We start from the raw sequence: 19,484 nt of genomic DNA, 5'->3' as shown, positions 1-19,484 counted from the left end.
GCAGCGCCCTGGAAACCACCCAGAAGTGCACAGCGCCTCCTCCTGGGAGCGTGGCAGAGTCAGCCGGGAGTTCGAGGCGGAGCGCTGACCTCCAGTGCGGCGGTCTTCACTGTGCAGTCTCAGAAGCACCTCGGGAAGTTTCTGCACAAGTACCGACGCCAGGAAGGGGAGACTTGGCTGGCTCTATAATGCCCCAAGCTCGCTTGAGCTGAGGAAAAGTCTGCAACACCGCGGAAGACAAGGGACGCTAATGAGACTGCACTTCCGAACCTCGCTTTATGGGTGGGGCTTCACTCTTTCAGTAAACCTTGCTCCGTCGAGTTGGCTCTATGGGCGGGACTACGCCAGGTGGGTGGGAACCCGCTCTATGGGCGGGACTTCCGCCTGTGGGCGGGGCTCCGTTCGGCGGGCGGAGCTACGGCTCGTGAGCGGAATCCTGACTGGTTCATTCTCCCCGGAACTTCCTAGGCGCTGTACGTGCCAGATGGTGTCTCCTGGAGCTTAGGAAGCTGCACGCAAGTATTACATTTCTGGTGAGAGTTTAATAAATTAAGTTTTCTGGAGGGCTGGCGTGAAGTTTGCAGGGGTCGGGGTTGGATTGGGCCGATTTCGTACCTCTGTGGCCTGGAGACTCGGTTCCGTCGAGCTCTGCCTCAGGCAGCCGTACTGGGTAGCAGGCCCGAAACCCCGGTGCTTGTTGGGCTTTCATCTCCTGACAGGATCCCAGTTTTGGGCCTGTGTCTTTCATTATCAGTTTCCACGTGGTTGTCAGAGAATGTCCCTCCACTCGCACACCCCCACTAGTGTATTACTTTCTCCACGAACCTTGCTCAGGTCTGCAGCTCTAGTAAACCTCTCCTCCACTTGTGTGCTGTCTATGCATGGTCCATGTGTATATTATAGGTAGTGTCATGTGCAATCTAATACCTATCATGTCTGTGTATGTTCCGTATATGTCCTGTCATTATGTATGTTCTATATATATTTTTTGTGTATGAAATATAAGTTCTCTACCACACCTGGCATATAGCAATTGATTAATATATACTAGATGAATGATTGGATTTTGGTTACTATTGTAATGATTTTTTAAAATTTTTATTTATTTATTTTTGAGACTGAGTCTCACTCTGTCGCCCAGGCTGGTGTGCAGTGCGATATCTCGGCTCACTGAAACCTCCGCCTCCTCGTGCCTCAGCCTCCCGAGTAGCTAGGATTACAGGCGCGCGTCACCACGCAGGGCTAATTTTTATTTTTTTAGTGGAAACGGGGTTTCATCATGTTGGCCAGGTTAGTCTCGAACTGCTGACCTCAAGTGATCCGCCCGCCTCGGCCTCCCAAAGTGCTGGGATTACAGGCATGAGCCACCGCGCCCGGCCTGGAATGATTTTAGATTACTTCATTTGACGGGTTTTATTATGTGTATTTTATTTTTTGCATCTTCTGTAGTAACCATGTATTTTCTATGGCATTCTTTTTTAAGTAGGAGGAATACTGTTGGGGTTCAAAAGCATTGCTGTTTTAGTTAAGTAGTTCCTTGATTACTTACAATGTAGTAAGGCTACATTGAAGGAAGATATAATTTCAGCCAAGGCTACGAGTGAGCAAAGGAAAAAAAGGAAGAATGTTCAAGATGTCTGTGCAAGAGAACAGTTAGACCAGGCTGGCTAGAGCAGGGTTTGTAGAGACGTAGCAGGAGATATGTGTGGCAGATTTAGGGTAGATTCAGCGTGCCAGTAATGTGCCAAGCCAAGGCACATTGCCCCTCATACATTGGGAGAGCTGTTGAAGGTTTTTAACATTGGGAAAAGGTCGATCGCATAGCTTGGTGCCAGATAGCCACTGTGCAGATGACTTAAGCCAGGGGTTGGCAGACTTTCTGTAAAAGGTCAGACACTAAATATTTTGGACTTTGTGGGTCATAGTTTTAGCAGGAAAGCAGCCATAGCAGCACAATTGAATGGATATAACTGTATTCCAATTAAACTTTATTTTTTATTAATATTTTTGAGACAGAGTCTTGCTCTGTCACTCAGGCTGGAGTGCAGTGGTGCAATCTTGGCTCACTGCAACCTCCACCTTCCGGATTCAAGCGATTCTCCTTCCTCAGTCTCCTAAGTAGCTGGGATCACAGGCATGTGCCACCACACCCAGCTAATTTTTCTATTTTTAGTAGAGACAAGGTTTCGCCATGGCGAGGCTGATCTCTGCCTTTGCCTCCCAAAGTGCTGGGATTACAGGTGTGAACCACGGCGCCTGCACTTGGCCTCCAATGAAACTTTACTTACAAGGACAGGTGCTTGGCCTGATTTGGTCCATGGGCATAGTTTGACAAACAGTGGTTTGAACAAATGGACCTACGGACTTCAACAGTAACCCAGTCCTGAGCTAAGCAATACTATATCATGTTTTTGTATAGCTTTTATATTTATACATGAAGTGCAATACCACATAACGTTAGCTCTGATCTAGTCTGCCTGGCTGTAAGTCCTGGCATCTCCTGGTTATTGACAGTGTGACATTGGGCAGATTAACTTCTCTTTGCATCAGTGTTTTAATTTTAATCTTTAAAATGGGAATAATAGTACTTCTTAAAAAGGGTTGTTGTAAGGAGTAAATGAATTAAAGCACATTAGTGTGCTTGTACATATAATAAAAGCTCAATACATGTTAACCTAATATTTTAAAAATTATTCCTCATATACATAATTAAAGGCAGATCTGAGAGATGTTTTAAGGTAGAATCTACTGGCTTAATACATCTCTAGCTACGGAGGAAAGACAGTATCTAACATTTCAAGGCAAGGGCCATTCACATAGAGGAAATATGGAAGTCATAAAAGTAATTTAAGAGAGAGAGGGAGGTAGGAAGTGGAGGATTAAGGACTGATTTTGATGGGATGCACAGGTGAGAAAGTAGGGAGAGTAAAGAGGAATAAAAAAGAAGTCAAGAAGGAGGCAGAATCAGTCTCTAAAGTATGATAGGAACCAGAATAGCATAGTAGTATATGGACTAACAGAAGGATGGGTACTGCTGAGAATAACAGTTATTGTGTTGATGATATTAATGAATTCAACCAGCAGATATTAATTGGATGCCTCCTATGGGCCCAGTACTGGGGATACAGGAAAGAATTAGATACATACTCTGTACTCAAACAGCAGAAAATCTAGGAGTGAGAGACATGGAAATAATATATGCACCAACTTTAAAAATAAGAGTAAGATGGAATTTCTTAGATTTAATTGGTACCTTTAAAAGCTTAAAATTGACTTACGGTTCATAAATGTGGGCAATTTAATTGAATTTGTTTTCTTTTCTAGACAATGGGCAAGAACAAATTAAGAGGGCCAAAGTCCAGGAATGTATTTCACATAGCCAGCCAAAAAAACTTTAAGGCTAAAAACAAAGCAAAACCAGTTACCACTAATCTTAAGAAGGTAAGTATTAGTTATTGTTTACAAGCAAAGTGTCATTGTAAGCTACTGAACAACTGTATGCTATTACTTTTTAAAAAGGTTCTTAGTTTTTCCTAGAAAGGTAAGGATGGTTTCATGCATTTGTCTAAAAAAAAAAAAAGAAAAATAACCTCCCTTTCTTGAAAACAAATGTTGAAAAGAAAAAAATATTTTAACTACAAATGTGTGAAGCTTCAATTTAATAGTTTTACTGAAGCATAGAACTCATTTAAAAACCATAGTATGGGAGACAGTTCTTATCTCTGAACTCAAATACAAGAATGTATTAATAGAGGCAAGACTTGGGATGTCAGTGAGCACCCATTCTTTTTCTCCTCAGTAATTATCTCTTTGAAGACATCTGCAATTCAAACAAAAACCTGTAAAATGAAGATAAAAAATATTTATTGAAATGCACAATTTGAAAGGGGTTTTCTTTTGTTTATATTTCAAAATACCTGAGAAATTTCTTCATCAAGATTAACTAGATTCTTTTAAGAAACATTTTTAAAAAAATGTTTTCAAGTTTCAGTAGTAGGTGGAGTCAGCTCTCCAGGACTCAGTTTAATTATAATAGTCCATAGAAATCTAACATTTCATCTTTCAACTTGCATGAGGTAGCTGAGTTAAGCTTTTTGGTTGAATAGTTTTATGATTTTATAAATGCTAAGAATGAAATTAAGCAGATGATGGGGGTTTTGGGGATAACAGTTTACATAGGATGATCTTCATAGTTGACACGTTGAAACCAAGACTAGAATGATAAAGAGCTAGGAATCATTGGGAGTGGTGGGTTTGAGGCAGAGAAATAGCAAGTGCAGAGGCCCTGAGCTAGGGAAAAGCTTGGTGTATTTGAGGAAGATTATTTTATTTGGACAGGAGGTACTAGAACTTTTATATATGCCACCAGGTAGGATCTAAGAGAGAGATCTATGGGTAGGTAGCATAAGGTGCAAAGGAGGTAAGGGTTTTGAAGGAGAAACTGTTTGGCAGCAGCAGTGAAGAACAAGAGCACCACCCCTACCTCTCTTACACTCAGAATTTCTGAGGAGGACTCCAAGGGAAGCTGTCGTCAGGGGTCTTCCATTAAGACAAGAAGGTCAAGGAAGGATTCAGAGATGTACTATTATGTTAGAAGGGACTAAAAGTATTTGATCCAGGTTTCTTGTATAGATGAGGGGTAACAGCACTGTAGTCTAGAAAGATTTTGGTCACTGTAAGGATACAGGAAAAAACAAACTCAGTTTCTCTTATTCTCACTCTCATACAGTCACTTCCAATACTGTATTTGTGGGGTGGTTTCCCCCACACCTAACAATTCTGCAGATGAATCTTCAGCAGGCAGCAAGTAGGTGTCTTTTAATTCAAATCCGACACTTCTGACCTGGAGATAGCATCAGATTCCACAGGTTGAGGTCTAAGTCTCTCTCCAGCTTCTAGTGACAATCGCAAGCCCCAGATGTTTTACCTGTGCTTTTCACCAACCAGCTATAAATAAGGGTTCCCATGACCACCTCCTTGGGTTCGATTAATTTGCTAGAGCAGCTCACAGAACCCAGGAAAATACTTTAACCAGTTTATTATAAAAGATATTACAGAGGAGACAGATGAGTAGCCAGATGAAAGAGGTACAGAGGGCAAGGTATGTGGGAAGGCGCAAGGAGCTTCCCTGCTCTCTCTGGGCATGCCACTCTCTAGGAGCCCCCATGTGTTCAACTATCCAGAAGCTCTTTGAACCCAGGTCTTTTGTAGATTTACGGAGGCTTCATTATGTAGGCATAATTCATTAACTCATTGGCCATTAGTGATGGGCTTAACGTTTATCCCCACTCCTCTCCCTAGAGCAGAAAGTCCTAATCTTCTAACCCTGTGTTTTTTATCTGACCAGCCGTCTTCCTGAAGTTATCTAGAGACTCCCAGCTACCAGCCATCTCATCAGCATTCAAAAGACACTCATCCCTCTTGATACAATGCTTTAAAAAGCTGTATGACAGGAAATGAGGACAAAGACCAAATATGTATATCTTATTATGAATCTCAATATCACAGCCACATATTTTTGGCCTTCTGTACCAGTAAGTCTGAGGCATATCCACATAAATTCCATTTTTTATTTTTATTTTTTTATTTAATTTTTTTTTTTTTTTGAGACAGAGTCTCGCTCTGTCGCCCAGGCTGGAGTGCAGTGGCCGGATCTCAGCTCACTGCAAGCTCCGCCTCCCAGGTTCACGCCATTCTCCTGCCTCAGCCTCCTGAGTAGCTGGGACTACAGGCACCCGCCACCTCGCCCGGCTAGTTTCTTGTATTTTTTAGTAGAGACGGGGTTTCACCGTGTTAGCCAGGATGGTCTCGATCTCCTGACCTTGTGATCCACCCGTCTTGGCCTCCCAAAGTGCTGGGATTACAGGTTTGAGCCACTGCGCAAGGCCATAAATTCCATTTTTTAAAAACCAAAACCTTTGTCTAAAATTTCCCAATAAGACTGTAAGAATTTTTGAGTGAATTAACCCTAATTTGTTGGTAAGAGTTTTTAGATTTTAGATTTAACAGGTTAAGGTTGAATATATCTTATCTTTAGTGGTTATGAGATCATAGATTAATGCTTTTTTTTTTTTTCAAAGATAAACATTATGAATGATGAAAAAGTTAACAGAGTAAATAAAGCTTTTGTAAATGTACAAAAGGAACTTGCACATTTCTCAAAAGGCCCTTCAGTTGAACCTCTGCAGAAAGAATTGGTAAGCAGAAATCATTTGCTTTTTTTTTATGGCTAACAAATTGAGGCTAATAAATTAAACTCCAAGTTTTCAAAGCCTGTAAGTTGAGTGTAAGTTTTAGTACGTGGCTCTCTAGTACTAGGCTCTATAGTATTAATAGCATATTCAGACTCTAAAACATTGTCTGAATATGCAGATTTATTGTTCTACTTCCAAAGATATGACTAGAAAAATTGAGTAACAGATTATGTAAGTCATTAGTCTGCTATTGTTGTCTACATTTTTAAATATAATACTTTCTCCTTTCAGATTCCTCAGCAGCGTCATGAAAGCAAACCAGTTAATGTTGATGAAGCTACAAAATTAATGGCTCTGTTGTAATATAGTGGCGATGCATCAAATTCTCCACAAAGACCAATAAATTAAATGTTTTATACAATTTTATTTTTAAAAATCTTGTTAATGTACAGGCATTGGCACATTTTAAAAACAAACTACATAAACAGATCTTTCCTATAACCTAGGAAAGTGGAATGTCAGAAGTCAACGAAATGTGATAAACTTAAAGTGCTAAAACAGAAGGCACTTCACAAAATCTGTTCACTGAAACAGTTATATATCCTCGTTTACATCCTTCACTTTACAAGTGGCAGTGAATGTCTGTTTGGATAGAAGGACACAGAGAAATACAGGCAGTTTCGTGGCAGTAAAAATATAAGACAAACAAGTAATGAGCCCTTGGCCAACTTGTTTTTGATGACCTCTAGTGTCCTTTAACTTTCCTCTTATAAGAAGAAAAAACAGAAGGATTCACAATTAGAAGAAAAGTTGAAATCCAGAATGTAGTTACTTTTGGGAGTGGGGAGGTTTGTGGATATTAAATCACTTATCCCCTAAGGCAGTCAGAGCCCTTTGTTTTTATGGTTGAAGTTTTGTGAAGTAAAGAAAGTATTAGGGAAGAACACTTCAGAATCAGTGAACTAAAAAAGGTGTTACATTCATTATTTTAAATACTTAGGTTATTAAGAAGTCTAAAATGTTACACAGTTAGAGGTAGATAACAGTCCCAAGTTTCCATGGAATCTAATAATTTAGTATCTGGACATCAAACAGATCACAAACTCCTTCATTATCATCTAAATTAAAGTTGTAGTCATCTGCCGGGGTAGGAGAAAGCCTTAAGAGAGGAAACACTGCAAACAAAAAACAAAGTCGGTGTTAAAGATGGTTTCTACATACGGTTAATGATCTTTAACAAAATACTCTCAAATACATCATTCCAGATTAAAGACTTGTGTAATGTGTATTTTGAAAGATTCTCATTTGGTAACAATTTATACAATTGATATTAGATTGAGAAATATAATTTTTTTTTTGTTTTTTTTTTTTTAGACGGAGTCTTGCTCTGTCGCCCAGGCGGGAGTGCAGTGACGCAATCTTCGCTCATTGCAAACTCTGCCTCCCAGGTTCATGCCATTCTCCTGCCTCAGCCTCCTGAGTAGCTGGGACCACAGGCACCTGCCAACACGCCTGGCTAAGTTTTTGTATTTTTTAATAGAGATGGGGTTTCACCGTGTTAGCCAGGATGGTCTTGATCTCCTGACCTCATGATTTGCCCACCTTGGCCTCCCAAAGTGCTGGGATTACAGGCGTGAGCCACTGTGCCCAGCCTAGAAGTTAAATTTTTTATTGGTTGAACTTACCACTAAGATAATATGACTAAAAGGCACTAATGAGTCCAGGTGCTTATAGGCATAAGCCACTGCTTATGCCTATAATCCCAACATTTTGGGAGGCTGAGGCAGGTGGATCACTAGAGGCCAGGAGTTCGAGGTCAGCCTGGCCAACAAACATGGTGAAACCCCTTCTCTACTAAAAATATAAAAAGTAGCCAGGTGTGGTGGCAGGCGCCTGTCATCCCAGCTACTCAGGAGGCTGAAACAAGAGAATCACTTGAACTCAGGAGGTAGAGGTTGCAGTGAGCTGAGATCGTGCCACCGCACTCCAGCCTGGGTGACTGAGGGAGACTCCATCTAAAACAAAAAACACACAACAAAACACTAATAAAAGTGCTTTGTTTGCCACTTTGCAAACAGAAGAATGAACTGGGCTTACAAAGTTTGCTGATGTTCTCTGCGTCTACATATATGTTTAGTACATCTTTAGTTACCATAACATTTGCTAACTTAACTGCTACCACTTCGTAGGTTTCTACTATATTGTTAGGAACTAGGACTCAGATCCAAGAACTTACAGGAGAGAAATTATTAAAGTAATTAGCATATTGTAGCTAACTGATATTTAATAATTTTTCAGATTAGATGACAACGTGGTTAATGTTAATACTAATTCAGTGACTTCATATTGGCAGCTTGAAATTGGCCAGGGTAGGGGTATTTACAAAAGCAAGTGTTCAGATCATTTGCTGATTTAGACAAGTTATTTTACTCTTCTTGGGCCAGATCCTTCAGGAGTGGAAAGGGCTAACAGTTTATTTTCAATGAAGGTGAGAAGTATCCCCATATGGATTCCTTTCCCTCAAAATGCAAGTAAAGAAAAATAAATTCTGAAGGATGCCTATTACTTACTGTAAGTATTAAGGGAGAACTTTCATCAATCTTCATAGAAAAGCAGTTAGCAAATATATGTTCATTTCTTTTAAATCATGTTTGTTTTACTTATAAATTCCACAAAAGCATTACTGATATATGAGTTAGTAAAATTTTTAACCTACTTACCATCAGAAGACATTAACTCATCAATGATATCTCCACTAATAGATCCTGCTGGAAACAGTATCAAAGTTTTGTTACATTTCTGTTAACAGTAAAAGATACTTATATTTAAACAAAAGTAGTCACAGCAGCAGCTTGACATGCACATTTATTTAAAGTACTAGTACTTTGTGGACAAGCTGTTTTCATGAGCACCTACTCTGTGCCTGGCATTACTTTTAAACTCCCGAACTCAAGACGAAGACCAAAAGACTCATTATCTGCCAGGCGTGGTGGCTCATGCTTGTAATTCTAGCACTTTGGGAGGCTGAGTGAGGCGGATGGATCGCTTGAGCTCAGGAATTCCAGACCAGCCTGGGCAACATGGCGAAACCTGTCTTTACAAAAAATATTTTAAAATTAGCCAAGCGTTGGTAGCACGTGCCTATAATCCCAACTACTTGGGGGACTGTGGTGGGAAGATCACTTGAGCCCAAGAGGTTGAGGCTGCAGTGAGCTCAGATCGTGCCACTGCACTCCAGCCTGGCTGACAAAGTGAAACCCTGTCAAAAAAAACTCATCATCGTTCTACCAAAACTGACTCAGTTTTACAGTCAGTAGTTTCCTAATTCTCCCAATTATTCAACCTTAAAACTTCAACATCACTTTCCATTCCTCCTGTTAACTTTATCTCCAGATCTCACCCATCAAATGTTATTTTGCCTACAGTGTTTGTCAAATCTGTTCGTTATGTCTCTTCCTGATCTCACTGTAATCACTATTTCAGCCTTTTTATTTATTTATTTATTTTGAGACAGGGTCTCGCTCTGTCACTCAGGCTGGAGTACATTAAGTGCTATCATGGTTCACTGCAGCCTTGACCTCCCAGGCTTGCAGTCCTCCCACCTTGGCCTCCCTCCCCAGTAGGTGGACCACAGGCACACGTCACGATGCCTAGCTAATTAATTTTTTTTTTTTTTTTTTAGAGATAGGGTCTCACTGTATTGCTCAGGTTGGTCTCAAATTCTGGGGCTCAAGCAGCGTACCTGCCTTGACCTCCCAAAGTGCTGGGATTACAGGCATGAGCCCTACCACACTTGGCCCTTGTTTTAGCCCTAATGTTCTCAGCCGTATAACTGCAAACATCTACAGTTTCCATCGCCTCTGAATTCTGCTTCCCAGGGCCAAAAGCATCTTTCCTAATCATATTCTGTGCACATCATTAGAGGTAATTATGCTATTTCCTTGGTCACACATCTTCACTGGTTTATTGGATAAATGTCCTAACTACTCTGAAATTCAAGGCCTGCTCTAATTTGGCCCAAAATTACTTTCCTTAGTTAGGATTTCCAAATATGAAACCATAAAAACGGAATACTCACTTTTTAAAAATACTTTGTTGAAGCCAATGTGTTAATTGTGCCTAAGCTAACCCACGTAAAACCCATGTAAAGCTTGCCTGCTCTATATCCTAGATTGTACGCTTTTTAAGGACTACATTTTCTTTTCTTTTTTTTTTTTTAAGACAGAGTCTTACTCTGTCACCCAGACTGGATGGAGTACAGTGGCACGATCTTGGCTCACTGCAACCTCCAACTCCTGGGTTAAAGCACTTCTCCTGCCTCAGTTTTCCAAGTAGCTGGGACTACAGGTGTGCACCACCATGCCCAGCTAATTTTTGTATTTTTTAGTAGAGACAGGGCTTCACTATATGTTGGCCAGGCTGGTCTCAAATCCCTGACCTCAGGAATCTGCCTGCCTTGGCTTCCTTAAGTGCTGGGATTATAGGTGTGAGCCACTGCGCCCAGCCAGGACTACATTTTCTATTGTGCATCCTAATGGCCTATAGTATAGACATATTTATAGGGGAAGGAAAGGAATAGATGTGGGCAAAAAGCTAAAAACCATTCCATGTCCAGTTAGATTTTGTTAGTGTCACTTTTAACCCGTGAACTCCCATTTTAGCAATGAGACACATCCTAGAGGTAAAATAAACAATTTGGATTATATACAATATAGTTGTAAATTATCTGCAAGATGATATCTATATTGGCACAATTCATTCATTCATTCATTCCCTAGTCACTGAGAAACTGCCTACCATGCTCCCTTTATTTGGAATCAGTTAAGGTACTGCCAAATTAAGAGTTGCACTCTCTACTCCTGACACCCAGTGTGAATTGTTTTAGCTTTTTACAATTTCATAGATGAAACAACTGAGGAAAGTAAGATTTCCTACGTAACTGGAGTTGAGACCATTTATCAATTCTATAAAATTAAGCTTCCCAAATAAAAAGTATAACAAAGAATATGGAGAAACAGGAGGCATAAGTCACTATGGTTTATACTAGTTTTTCTTAAAGGTAGTTGGAACATATTTCACTAATGTATCCTAGACTTAGTAAGAGATAAAAGAACCTTACCAAGTAAACTTCAGGTAAAAGCTGACATCTATATATGCCACAAATGGAAAATTCCACACCTGACCTTGTGATAGGTTGTAGTCAAGCCACAGTCAATACTTTGTTTCATCCACAAAGTAAAACTATTGTATAAAATTATTTTCAGGCTATGTGAATAAGGTGTGTATGAAACAAATGAATACTGTGTTTAGACTTGGGTCCTATCCACAAGATATCTTATTATGTATATGCAAATATTCCAAAATGTTGAAAGTGCTTGGGACATTTCTGGTCGCAAGCACTTTGGATAAGAGATACCCAACCTGTTTTTATATTTCTTCCTGTCTGACTTACAAAAGAAAGGCTCTGAACCCACCTGAAGATATTTCTGTAGCTGATGTCTGCTGCAGAGTCTGGCTTCTTTCAGAGACATGTTGCTCAGGCAGATTTTCAGTTGCCATGCTGGATTTCTGTGGAGTCACTGGAGTGAAGGACTGCGAGGAAGGCTGTGTGAGGTCATCAGGTGGGGGAACAGGAAAAACCACGGGCTTAGATGAACTCGACTCTTTATTTATAAGCAGCACATGGATAGGTCCTGAATGACTCTTTAGATTGATCTGGTATTTCTTTTGTCCATTCTGACCCTTTGAAATTATTGGGTGTAAACAAATGTATAATTATTGACATTTCTAGCTAACTTAAAACAGTAAAATAAGACAGGCAAAGCTATTAGGGACTTACTAAATTCACAGAACACAATAAAGTCATTAAGTCAAAACACAAAAGTAGAGACCTAGAATAGAATGTAATTTTGAGGGCTCTAAACCATTAGTTTCTGAAAAGTAAGCTTTTCACAAATACTGATCATCAAAAACTCTGTTGTAGAATTCTGGCAACCATCTGTTGTTGCCATGTGTGACTACATAACATGTCAGGGCCCAGCAATGCTCCAGGTATTCTCCATATACAGGAACTTTATCCCCTGGAGTTGGCCACCACAGATGTGATCATTTCAACATGCTTCACAGATCAAACTCTTTTTTTGCCCATCTGCAAGCACAAGGACGACTAATTTCTCCTATAAAGAAATAAATATAACATTCTTCCAGCTGAAAAAAGTAATCTGTATCCTGAGGCTTCAGACTCCAGTAATACAAATGCCTAAATGTAAACTTTTTGAATAAGGGGGTCGGGGAAGGAGGCAGAGAATATAGTAATCTTTTTCTACTCCCTTTTTTGGTTATTGCTTTCAAATTAGTTTGTTTTTAAAAATCTGAATCTGAAAACAAAAATCATGAAACTCATTTATAGAGTCAATAAATGTCTTTGACTTAATAAGCCAATGTTTTGTAAAAGACCTAATTGAAAGGGATTGATTGTTGATCCTTACTTACACTGAACTTTTTCCTCAGTGGCAATTTTTATATCAGTTGTAGATGTGGTGGTGGTGTTTTGAGACAGAGTTTTGCTGTTTGTTGCCCAGGCTGGAGTGCAATGGTACAATTTCGGCTCACTGCAACCGCTGCTTCCCAGGTTGACGCAATTCTCCTGCCTCAGCCTCCCAAGTAGCTGAGATTACAGGCGTGCACCACCACGCCCGGCTACTTTTGTATTTTTAGTAGAGATGGGGTGTCACCACGTTGGTCAGGCTGGTCTTAAACTCCTGACGTCAAGTGATCTACCTGCCTCGGCCTCCCAAAGTGCTGGGATTACAGGCATGAGCCACTGTGCCCGGCCCAATGTGGTCATTTTAACTGATTTTTATAGATTATTGGCCATATCATTAGTCATTTCTTGACATCTTCTAACTTAAAAAATTCAAATTTAAAATAATTTAATCAAAATGTTAAATAATTTGGTTACTTGGGGATAGATACCTTAGGGATAGGACCCAAGTCTAAACACAATATTCATTTGTTTCATACACACCTTATTCACATAGCCTGAAGATAATTTTATACAATAGTTTTACTTTTTGTATGAAACAAAAATCACTTGTTAAGGCATTTTGATTACTTTTTAAAAATTGACTTTATTTGAGCTAAATGATATCAATAAATGACTAAGGATATAGTCAATAATCTTTAAAATCATTTATGATTGATTTAGTTCTGTAATTTTACCAAGGTATTAAAGACATACAAATTCAGGTATCAATACTTGCAGATAAAAACTTGAGTAACTCAAAAGTGTTTACACAATTAGCTCACATTCAGCTAAAGAAAACGCATTTATCCTTCTTGAGACAGTAGATCCATTTTTCCCACTTATATAAAAGTTATCCTACATACCATTTCTGGAATGGGTACCTCCAGTTGTGTACCAGAAGGTGCCTGAATGGCCAAGAGTGTATCACCTGATCAAAAAAATAAATATAAAAAGTTACATAAAATACTGTTGATCATGGAATACAATGGCAAGAATGTGGGCTCTGGAATCAGAATGTTTGGTTCATCCCAAACTAGGTGACTTCGAGCTTTGTTTTTCAATTCTATAAAATGGGGGACACACAACCTCCTGCATAGATGTATTTTGAGCATTAAATGAGATAATAGGTGTATAAGTATTATACATGGGTTAGGTGTATGATTCTCATTAACAAATTCAGCTCAAGTTGATTTTGCTTTCACTAAGACTCCTGTAAAGTCTGAGATTCTTAAAACCATTTAGCCTCAATTAAATAACACTGTTCATTGGATTGAGGATACTGGATATTAGGTATGAGAATGTTGAGCTTAAATGAATTTATTATTTTTGAAGCCAAATTCTACAACAAATCTCTGTTGAGTTGCAGATTAACAGAACTCTCAGCAAACTTCCTTTAAAAACTCAGGAAATACAGTGGTAAAATAGAACAATAGGCCCATATATATTTCCAACGTAGTCTTACATAGAAAGTCAGATTCTGCTTGATGAGGTACTTGGCTTTTTTAAATAGGTGGATAATAACACAAATTTAAATATGCACAATTTCATTTTACTTGTGCTGTAATTTTGGGAACACACACCCCCATTTTAGTTATATTAATAACTATAATTACTAAAATGATATTGTTATTTTTAAGGAGAAAACACAGGGGCAGCAAATTGCATAGGAATAGGTTTCCTGGTTATAAGATGGATTCACCTAATTCTTTCCTCATGGTTTCTTTGGGTTTCATTTGTGACCAGCATACTTACTGCATATAGTTTCATAAACAGTGCTGATGAGAACCATGTTCTAGTTCAAGTCTGGTCACTAACTCTGTGACTGTGTGACAATGACAGTTGCTTAATCCCACTCTGATTTAGCTTGCCCTTTGCCCCTGCCTCCTTCCCCTTCCACATATAGTTGATCCCTACCAGTGGAGCTAATGAAGTGAATGCTGTGAAAAGCAGCTATTCTCATGAAAACAGAAACAAAAGCAGCCTATCAATACACAGCATGGTGGAGTGAGACACAATGTCCACAACTTCTGAAAATAATGACAGGATGAAGACACAGGGAATTCTGAATCACTCTCCACTAAATAGGTTGAGGACAGGAAGAATGCAAGGAAAAGTCTAATGGTACTTACCATTAAAGCAATTACAGATGTCTTCATGAGTTACATAGGAAAATGTACTGTCGTAGGAGTTAAGGAACAACATTTATATCAAGCCCTAGGCATTTAAATTAAGGTAATACATCTGAAGGTCAAAATAACTAAATGACCATATGCACAGAGGGACTGCCACACATGGACAGACAAAAGAAATCTAGTCTAGCAAGGTAAAGACAATCACAATCAAAGGAGTTCCCATCCTTTGCTCTTAGAAGAAGCCATTCTGATTGTGACATTTGAGGACCCTTAGGAGAGAGATGGAAAGCAGTGCACATTCTTCATGGAGGCAAGGGCTTCTGGGGGAAGGGAATGATGGGGAAAAGGTCATCAGCAACCATATCAGCTTCCACATCAGGAATTTTCTGTGATTGTTTTTGTTCTTGTATTAAATGGTCAGGTACGGCCACAAGAGGACACAGAGGAAAGGAAAGGCTCAGAAAAGCAAAGTATTATACTCAGGTCCTAGTGACAGGAGGCAAGGCAGGCTACTCAGGGCCACGTGGTTAAGACACCAGGGTGGTTAGGAGGCAGAAGACAGGAGCGGGAGGAAAGCATTAGCCCAGAGCTTTTATTGGGGTTTCCTTGGGAAAGGAAATGCAGGGTGGCCAGTCATGGTGGCTCACACCACCCAGGACTTTGGGAGGCTGAGGCGGGTGGATCACTTGAGGTCAGGAGTTCAAGACCAGCCTGACCATATGCACAGAGGGACTGCCACACATCGACAGATGAAAAAAGAAGTCGAGTCTATAAATAGTGAAACCCATCTCTACTAAAATACAAAACTTAGCAGGGCATGGTGGCAAGCACCTGTAATCACAGCTACTCCAGAGGCTGAGGCAGGAGAACTGCTTAAACCCAGGGGGCGAAGGTTGCAGTGAGCCGAGATCGCGTCACTGCACTGCAGCCTGGGCAACAGAGCAGGCCTCCATTTCAGGGAAAAAAAAAAAAAAATGCGGGGCGGGGAGGACATTTCGATTAGCTAGTTTGGATAATTTATGATCTTGGCTCACTGCAGCCTCTGCCTCCTGGGTTCAAGCAGTTCTCCTATGGCCTCCCTGGTAGTTGGGATTACAGGTGCACATTGCCATGCCCAGCTAATCTCTGTACTTTTAGTAGGGACGGGGTTTCACCCTGTTGGCCAGGCTGGTCTCGAACTCCTGACCTCAGGTGATCCACCGACCTTGGCTTCCCAAAGTGCTGGGATTACAGGCATGAGCCACTGCACTTGGCCTAGTTTGGATAATTTTGGTGGGCTCTGAGCTATGCAGGTAGTCCCTAGTTATCTGGTACCTGGCCCTGGGATGATTAAGGCAGAGGAATATTGCCACCAGGGTGTATGGGCTGGAGAAAGGAGGTCTGGACCTGGACTGGTTAGTTTATATCAAAGGGATGCTTCTGGCTGAGCCCTTGCTATTTCTAAGAAGTGGCTAGTCCCAGGATAGGCAGTCTTTCCTCAGCCAGAAAGGTTTACTGAGACATCAAAATACCGTAATATACAGAAAATTTTATATGTATCACACATAATCATGGTTGGTGCATTGGGAATGGCCATCTTGTAAAGCAGGGCAGCAAAGTCCAAGATAAAATAGATCAATGACTTTTGAATTTCAGAGCTCCACAGAACACAGCTTGAAAACTCCCATTGTTCTCCAACTGTTAAGGGGCTCTGATCCATAGAAAGGAAATAATAAATGAGATCATGGACTTGTTCACCAAATACATAAAAACGTGAAAAGTAAATTATATTGTATACATTAGTCAAAATTTCATGAGGTGCTACAAGGTAAAATGTGGTTAGTTTCCTTATGAGTACAGGTAAGTTTATAAACTAAGAGAATCACAGATATCTAAGAGAAGACAGTGGTTTGTAAGAAACACATGGATAGATCAATAATGTTTTCCCCCAATATATGATAGGCACACACGACTTAGACCCCTGTTCTCCAGCAGGAACTATTTTGAGGTTCATATTAGGTAGAAAGTATCAAGGATTGATTGTGGGCACATGATATCTCATCTTTAAATGAAAAGTTTTCAAAACTTTGAGAGCTGCTGAATTTTATACTTCAGAACACTGAACATAATTATTTAAAAATACATATATACTTAACAATGGCTTCTAATACTCACAGATCTCCTAAGCACACTGGCTAGCATACCGCATTCTATCAATAGGTAGACCAAAAGTCGACTAATCTCTTTTTCTCCCTCGGTGCACCACAGGAATAATGCTAATGGATCTGTACTATATAACTTAAAAATGTAACATTTAAAAAATATTAGTATATATTATAAGAATATCATAAAATTAAAATGTTATATTTACTTATAAAACTTAACTGTCTAAAAACAAAGTGAATGATCTTCAGACTGAAATAATTTATACATACATATTCCAAAGCTATATGTATATGCATAACTTAGTTAAAAGGATATCTATTATTAATGGAATCGTCCATCACATTTTTGATGCTTTGCTGTAGCCACAACTTCTGCTGATCAAGTTCTCTTTCCTTCAGTTCTAGATCTTCAATTTCAGCTTTAAGATACCTTAATCTATCTATGACTTCTTTAGTATTACAGCCAGCACCTACACCTCTTAAAAACATATGAGAATTAATATCCTCAGTATCAGATCTAGGTTAATATCACTTAATTTTTACTGTAATAAAACTGACTTACTTAGTAATATATTCAAGATAGAAGTCTTTACACTCTTAAAATCAAGCACTAAAAACGTTAAAAATTTTAAACACCGTACCTCTTGCTTAGAAAATTTATTGACAAGAACAACCAAATTATAAAAATTCTCAATCTTCCCTACAATGTTTTTTTGTCATCTGGAAGGCCAGACTGGTTGGTGACTGGGTGCCAAAAGAGTGTGCTCAGCGGTCACACCTAGCAGTCTCAGGATGTGACTGAGGTGCTGGTCAAATAAATTACAACCTTCTAATGTTTTGTTGGAATTTTGGCTAAAACAAAACAAAACAAAACAAAAACGATAGTCAAAGGGGACACATTAAAAGAACAGAAATTGTTTGTTACATTCAAACATATAACCAGGCCACAATTAATGACAACATGCATTTCAATCAATTACTATTTACAAAGTACAAATTCCTATGAAAGTAGTTCTTGCTCTCAAGGATGGGTAAAGACTTAGGAAGAGGTTAATAAAAGATAGTATACAATGTGTGCCAAATGAGTAATACCTCGAGGAAGAAAGTAAGATTTGAACTTTAAGAGTGAAAATCCAGCATCCAAGAGAGCAAGGGAACACCCCAACACAGGAGTGACAAAGAGGTCCAGAGAGGTGTGTTCAGGGAAAGCTGAGGGGCCTAGCTGAAACAGAAGATTTGAGAGAGAGAAACATTGGGAAGGTCAAATTTTACAGAGCACTGAGAAGAAAAATAAAGGTTACAGAAGAGGGTGCTGGTTTGCAACTTACTTCCACTGGATACTGTTTTTTGACTTTTTTTCAATCAAGTCAATTCCCTCTAAGACATTGGTAATATCATAAATTCTCCTTTTTTGCCTCACAGCCAAAGTATCAGCAGCCTGTTTAGGAAAGACAACGAGAACAGTGAAATAAAGGGCAAGTCACATTTTAAAAGCCAAAAAGGGTTGATTATTAAGTCCACAGCAAGTCCAATCTCAAATTTGACCCAGTCAGTTGCTTGGGGACAATAGCTGAGCATGTTCAAAGCATCTCCCAACCATTGCAAATACCAAAGAAAGTATTCCATTTAAAAGCTAGCAGATGTTGGAACAGAAAAAGAAATTAAGGTCATGACACAAAGCCTGCAAAAATAAAAGAACACAATAAGAATACTTTGTGTCACCTTATGGACTAATCCTGAGGAGGAGCTACTAATTGCCTATCCATGTCACCTCCTATCTTATTTCTCTGTTCATAAACAGTCTTACCTAAAGATGCATTACTTATTTTTTAAATTTTAAAGAATTACATCCCAGCAATTTATTTTGGTAATTAAGACACTTGGAAATTCTGAACTATATGTACACTCATAGTACCTTAAAGTCAATATCTACATTTTTAAACTCATAATGAAAACAGAGGAATGAATCATGCCATGCTAACACAAAGCCCATCAACAAGAAATCAGAATCAACAGCTCAAGATTGCACTAGCAGCTCTTATACAAAAACTTGGTAGTTGCATTCACATTAGGTAAGATCAATGAAAACAATATATACTATCATGTTATGAATTAAACAACACTGTACAATTCTTCTGATTAGTTCCAATTCACATTTCTGATGTTTGTTCCCAGAAGAACAAAGAGAACCTCAAAGAAGTTTTCAAAGTGGATTAGACAATAGCCTATTTTGAATGTGGAGCCACATTTTAAGATTCATGGTAGTTACAAATATTTATATCTCTACTGACAATTTTCAGCACATTATCTAAAATATCTAAATGAACAGGATTTAGTTTCACATAATTGGTTAACAGCTCTCTCAGAGAGCATCACTACTTTCTTGATTATGTAAAAACCTAGCTCAGCACAGTGTTTGCAATCTGGACCTTCCCTGGAGCAGGTGCCACTGACAGCTATACTCACTGTACAGACATTTGGGATCTAA

The 19,484-nt window shown here is 39.2% G+C and overlaps 2 protein-coding genes across 4 annotated transcripts in view; one reads left to right on the top strand and one right to left on the bottom strand.

Moving 5' to 3' along the window:
- Positions 1 to 387: 387 nt before the first annotated feature.
- Positions 388 to 6,615, top strand: RBIS (ribosomal biogenesis factor). Its single transcript, XM_033202291.1, has 4 exons — positions 388 to 533; positions 3,325 to 3,441; positions 6,081 to 6,197; positions 6,486 to 6,615. Exons 2-4 carry the CDS (start codon positions 3,328 to 3,330, stop codon positions 6,555 to 6,557), a joined length of 303 nt encoding a protein of 100 aa, XP_033058182.1. The 5' UTR covers positions 388 to 533; positions 3,325 to 3,327; the 3' UTR covers positions 6,558 to 6,615.
- The window catches only part of E2F5 (E2F transcription factor 5), a 45,317-nt gene continuing 32,434 nt past the window's right edge, over positions 6,602 to 19,484 (bottom strand). The window contains exons 2-8 of one of the 3 annotated variants that reach the window (XM_033202288.1): positions 18,325 to 18,434; positions 17,313 to 17,474; positions 14,850 to 14,893; positions 13,584 to 13,648; positions 11,669 to 11,936; positions 8,915 to 8,962; positions 6,602 to 7,369 (exon numbers count right to left, since the gene is read on the bottom strand). In XM_033202288.1, coding sequence (XP_033058179.1) covers positions 7,260 to 7,369; positions 8,915 to 8,962; positions 11,669 to 11,936; positions 13,584 to 13,648; positions 14,850 to 14,893; positions 17,313 to 17,474; positions 18,325 to 18,434 — 807 coding nt within the window. In that variant the 3' untranslated portion in view covers positions 6,602 to 7,259. The remainder of the gene's footprint in view (positions 7,370 to 8,914; positions 8,963 to 11,668; positions 11,937 to 13,583; positions 13,649 to 14,849; positions 14,894 to 17,312; positions 17,475 to 18,324; positions 18,435 to 19,484) is intronic. The other 2 variants (XM_033202289.1, XM_033202290.1) reach the window with 2 other exon arrangements.

This window comes from Trachypithecus francoisi, unplaced genomic scaffold (genome assembly GCF_009764315.1).
Source record: "Trachypithecus francoisi isolate TF-2019V2 unplaced genomic scaffold, Tfra_2.0 Lachesis_group7, whole genome shotgun sequence".
Taxonomy (NCBI): Eukaryota; Metazoa; Chordata; class Mammalia; order Primates; family Cercopithecidae; genus Trachypithecus; species Trachypithecus francoisi.
This window is presented reverse-complemented; position numbering and strand designations above follow the sequence as displayed.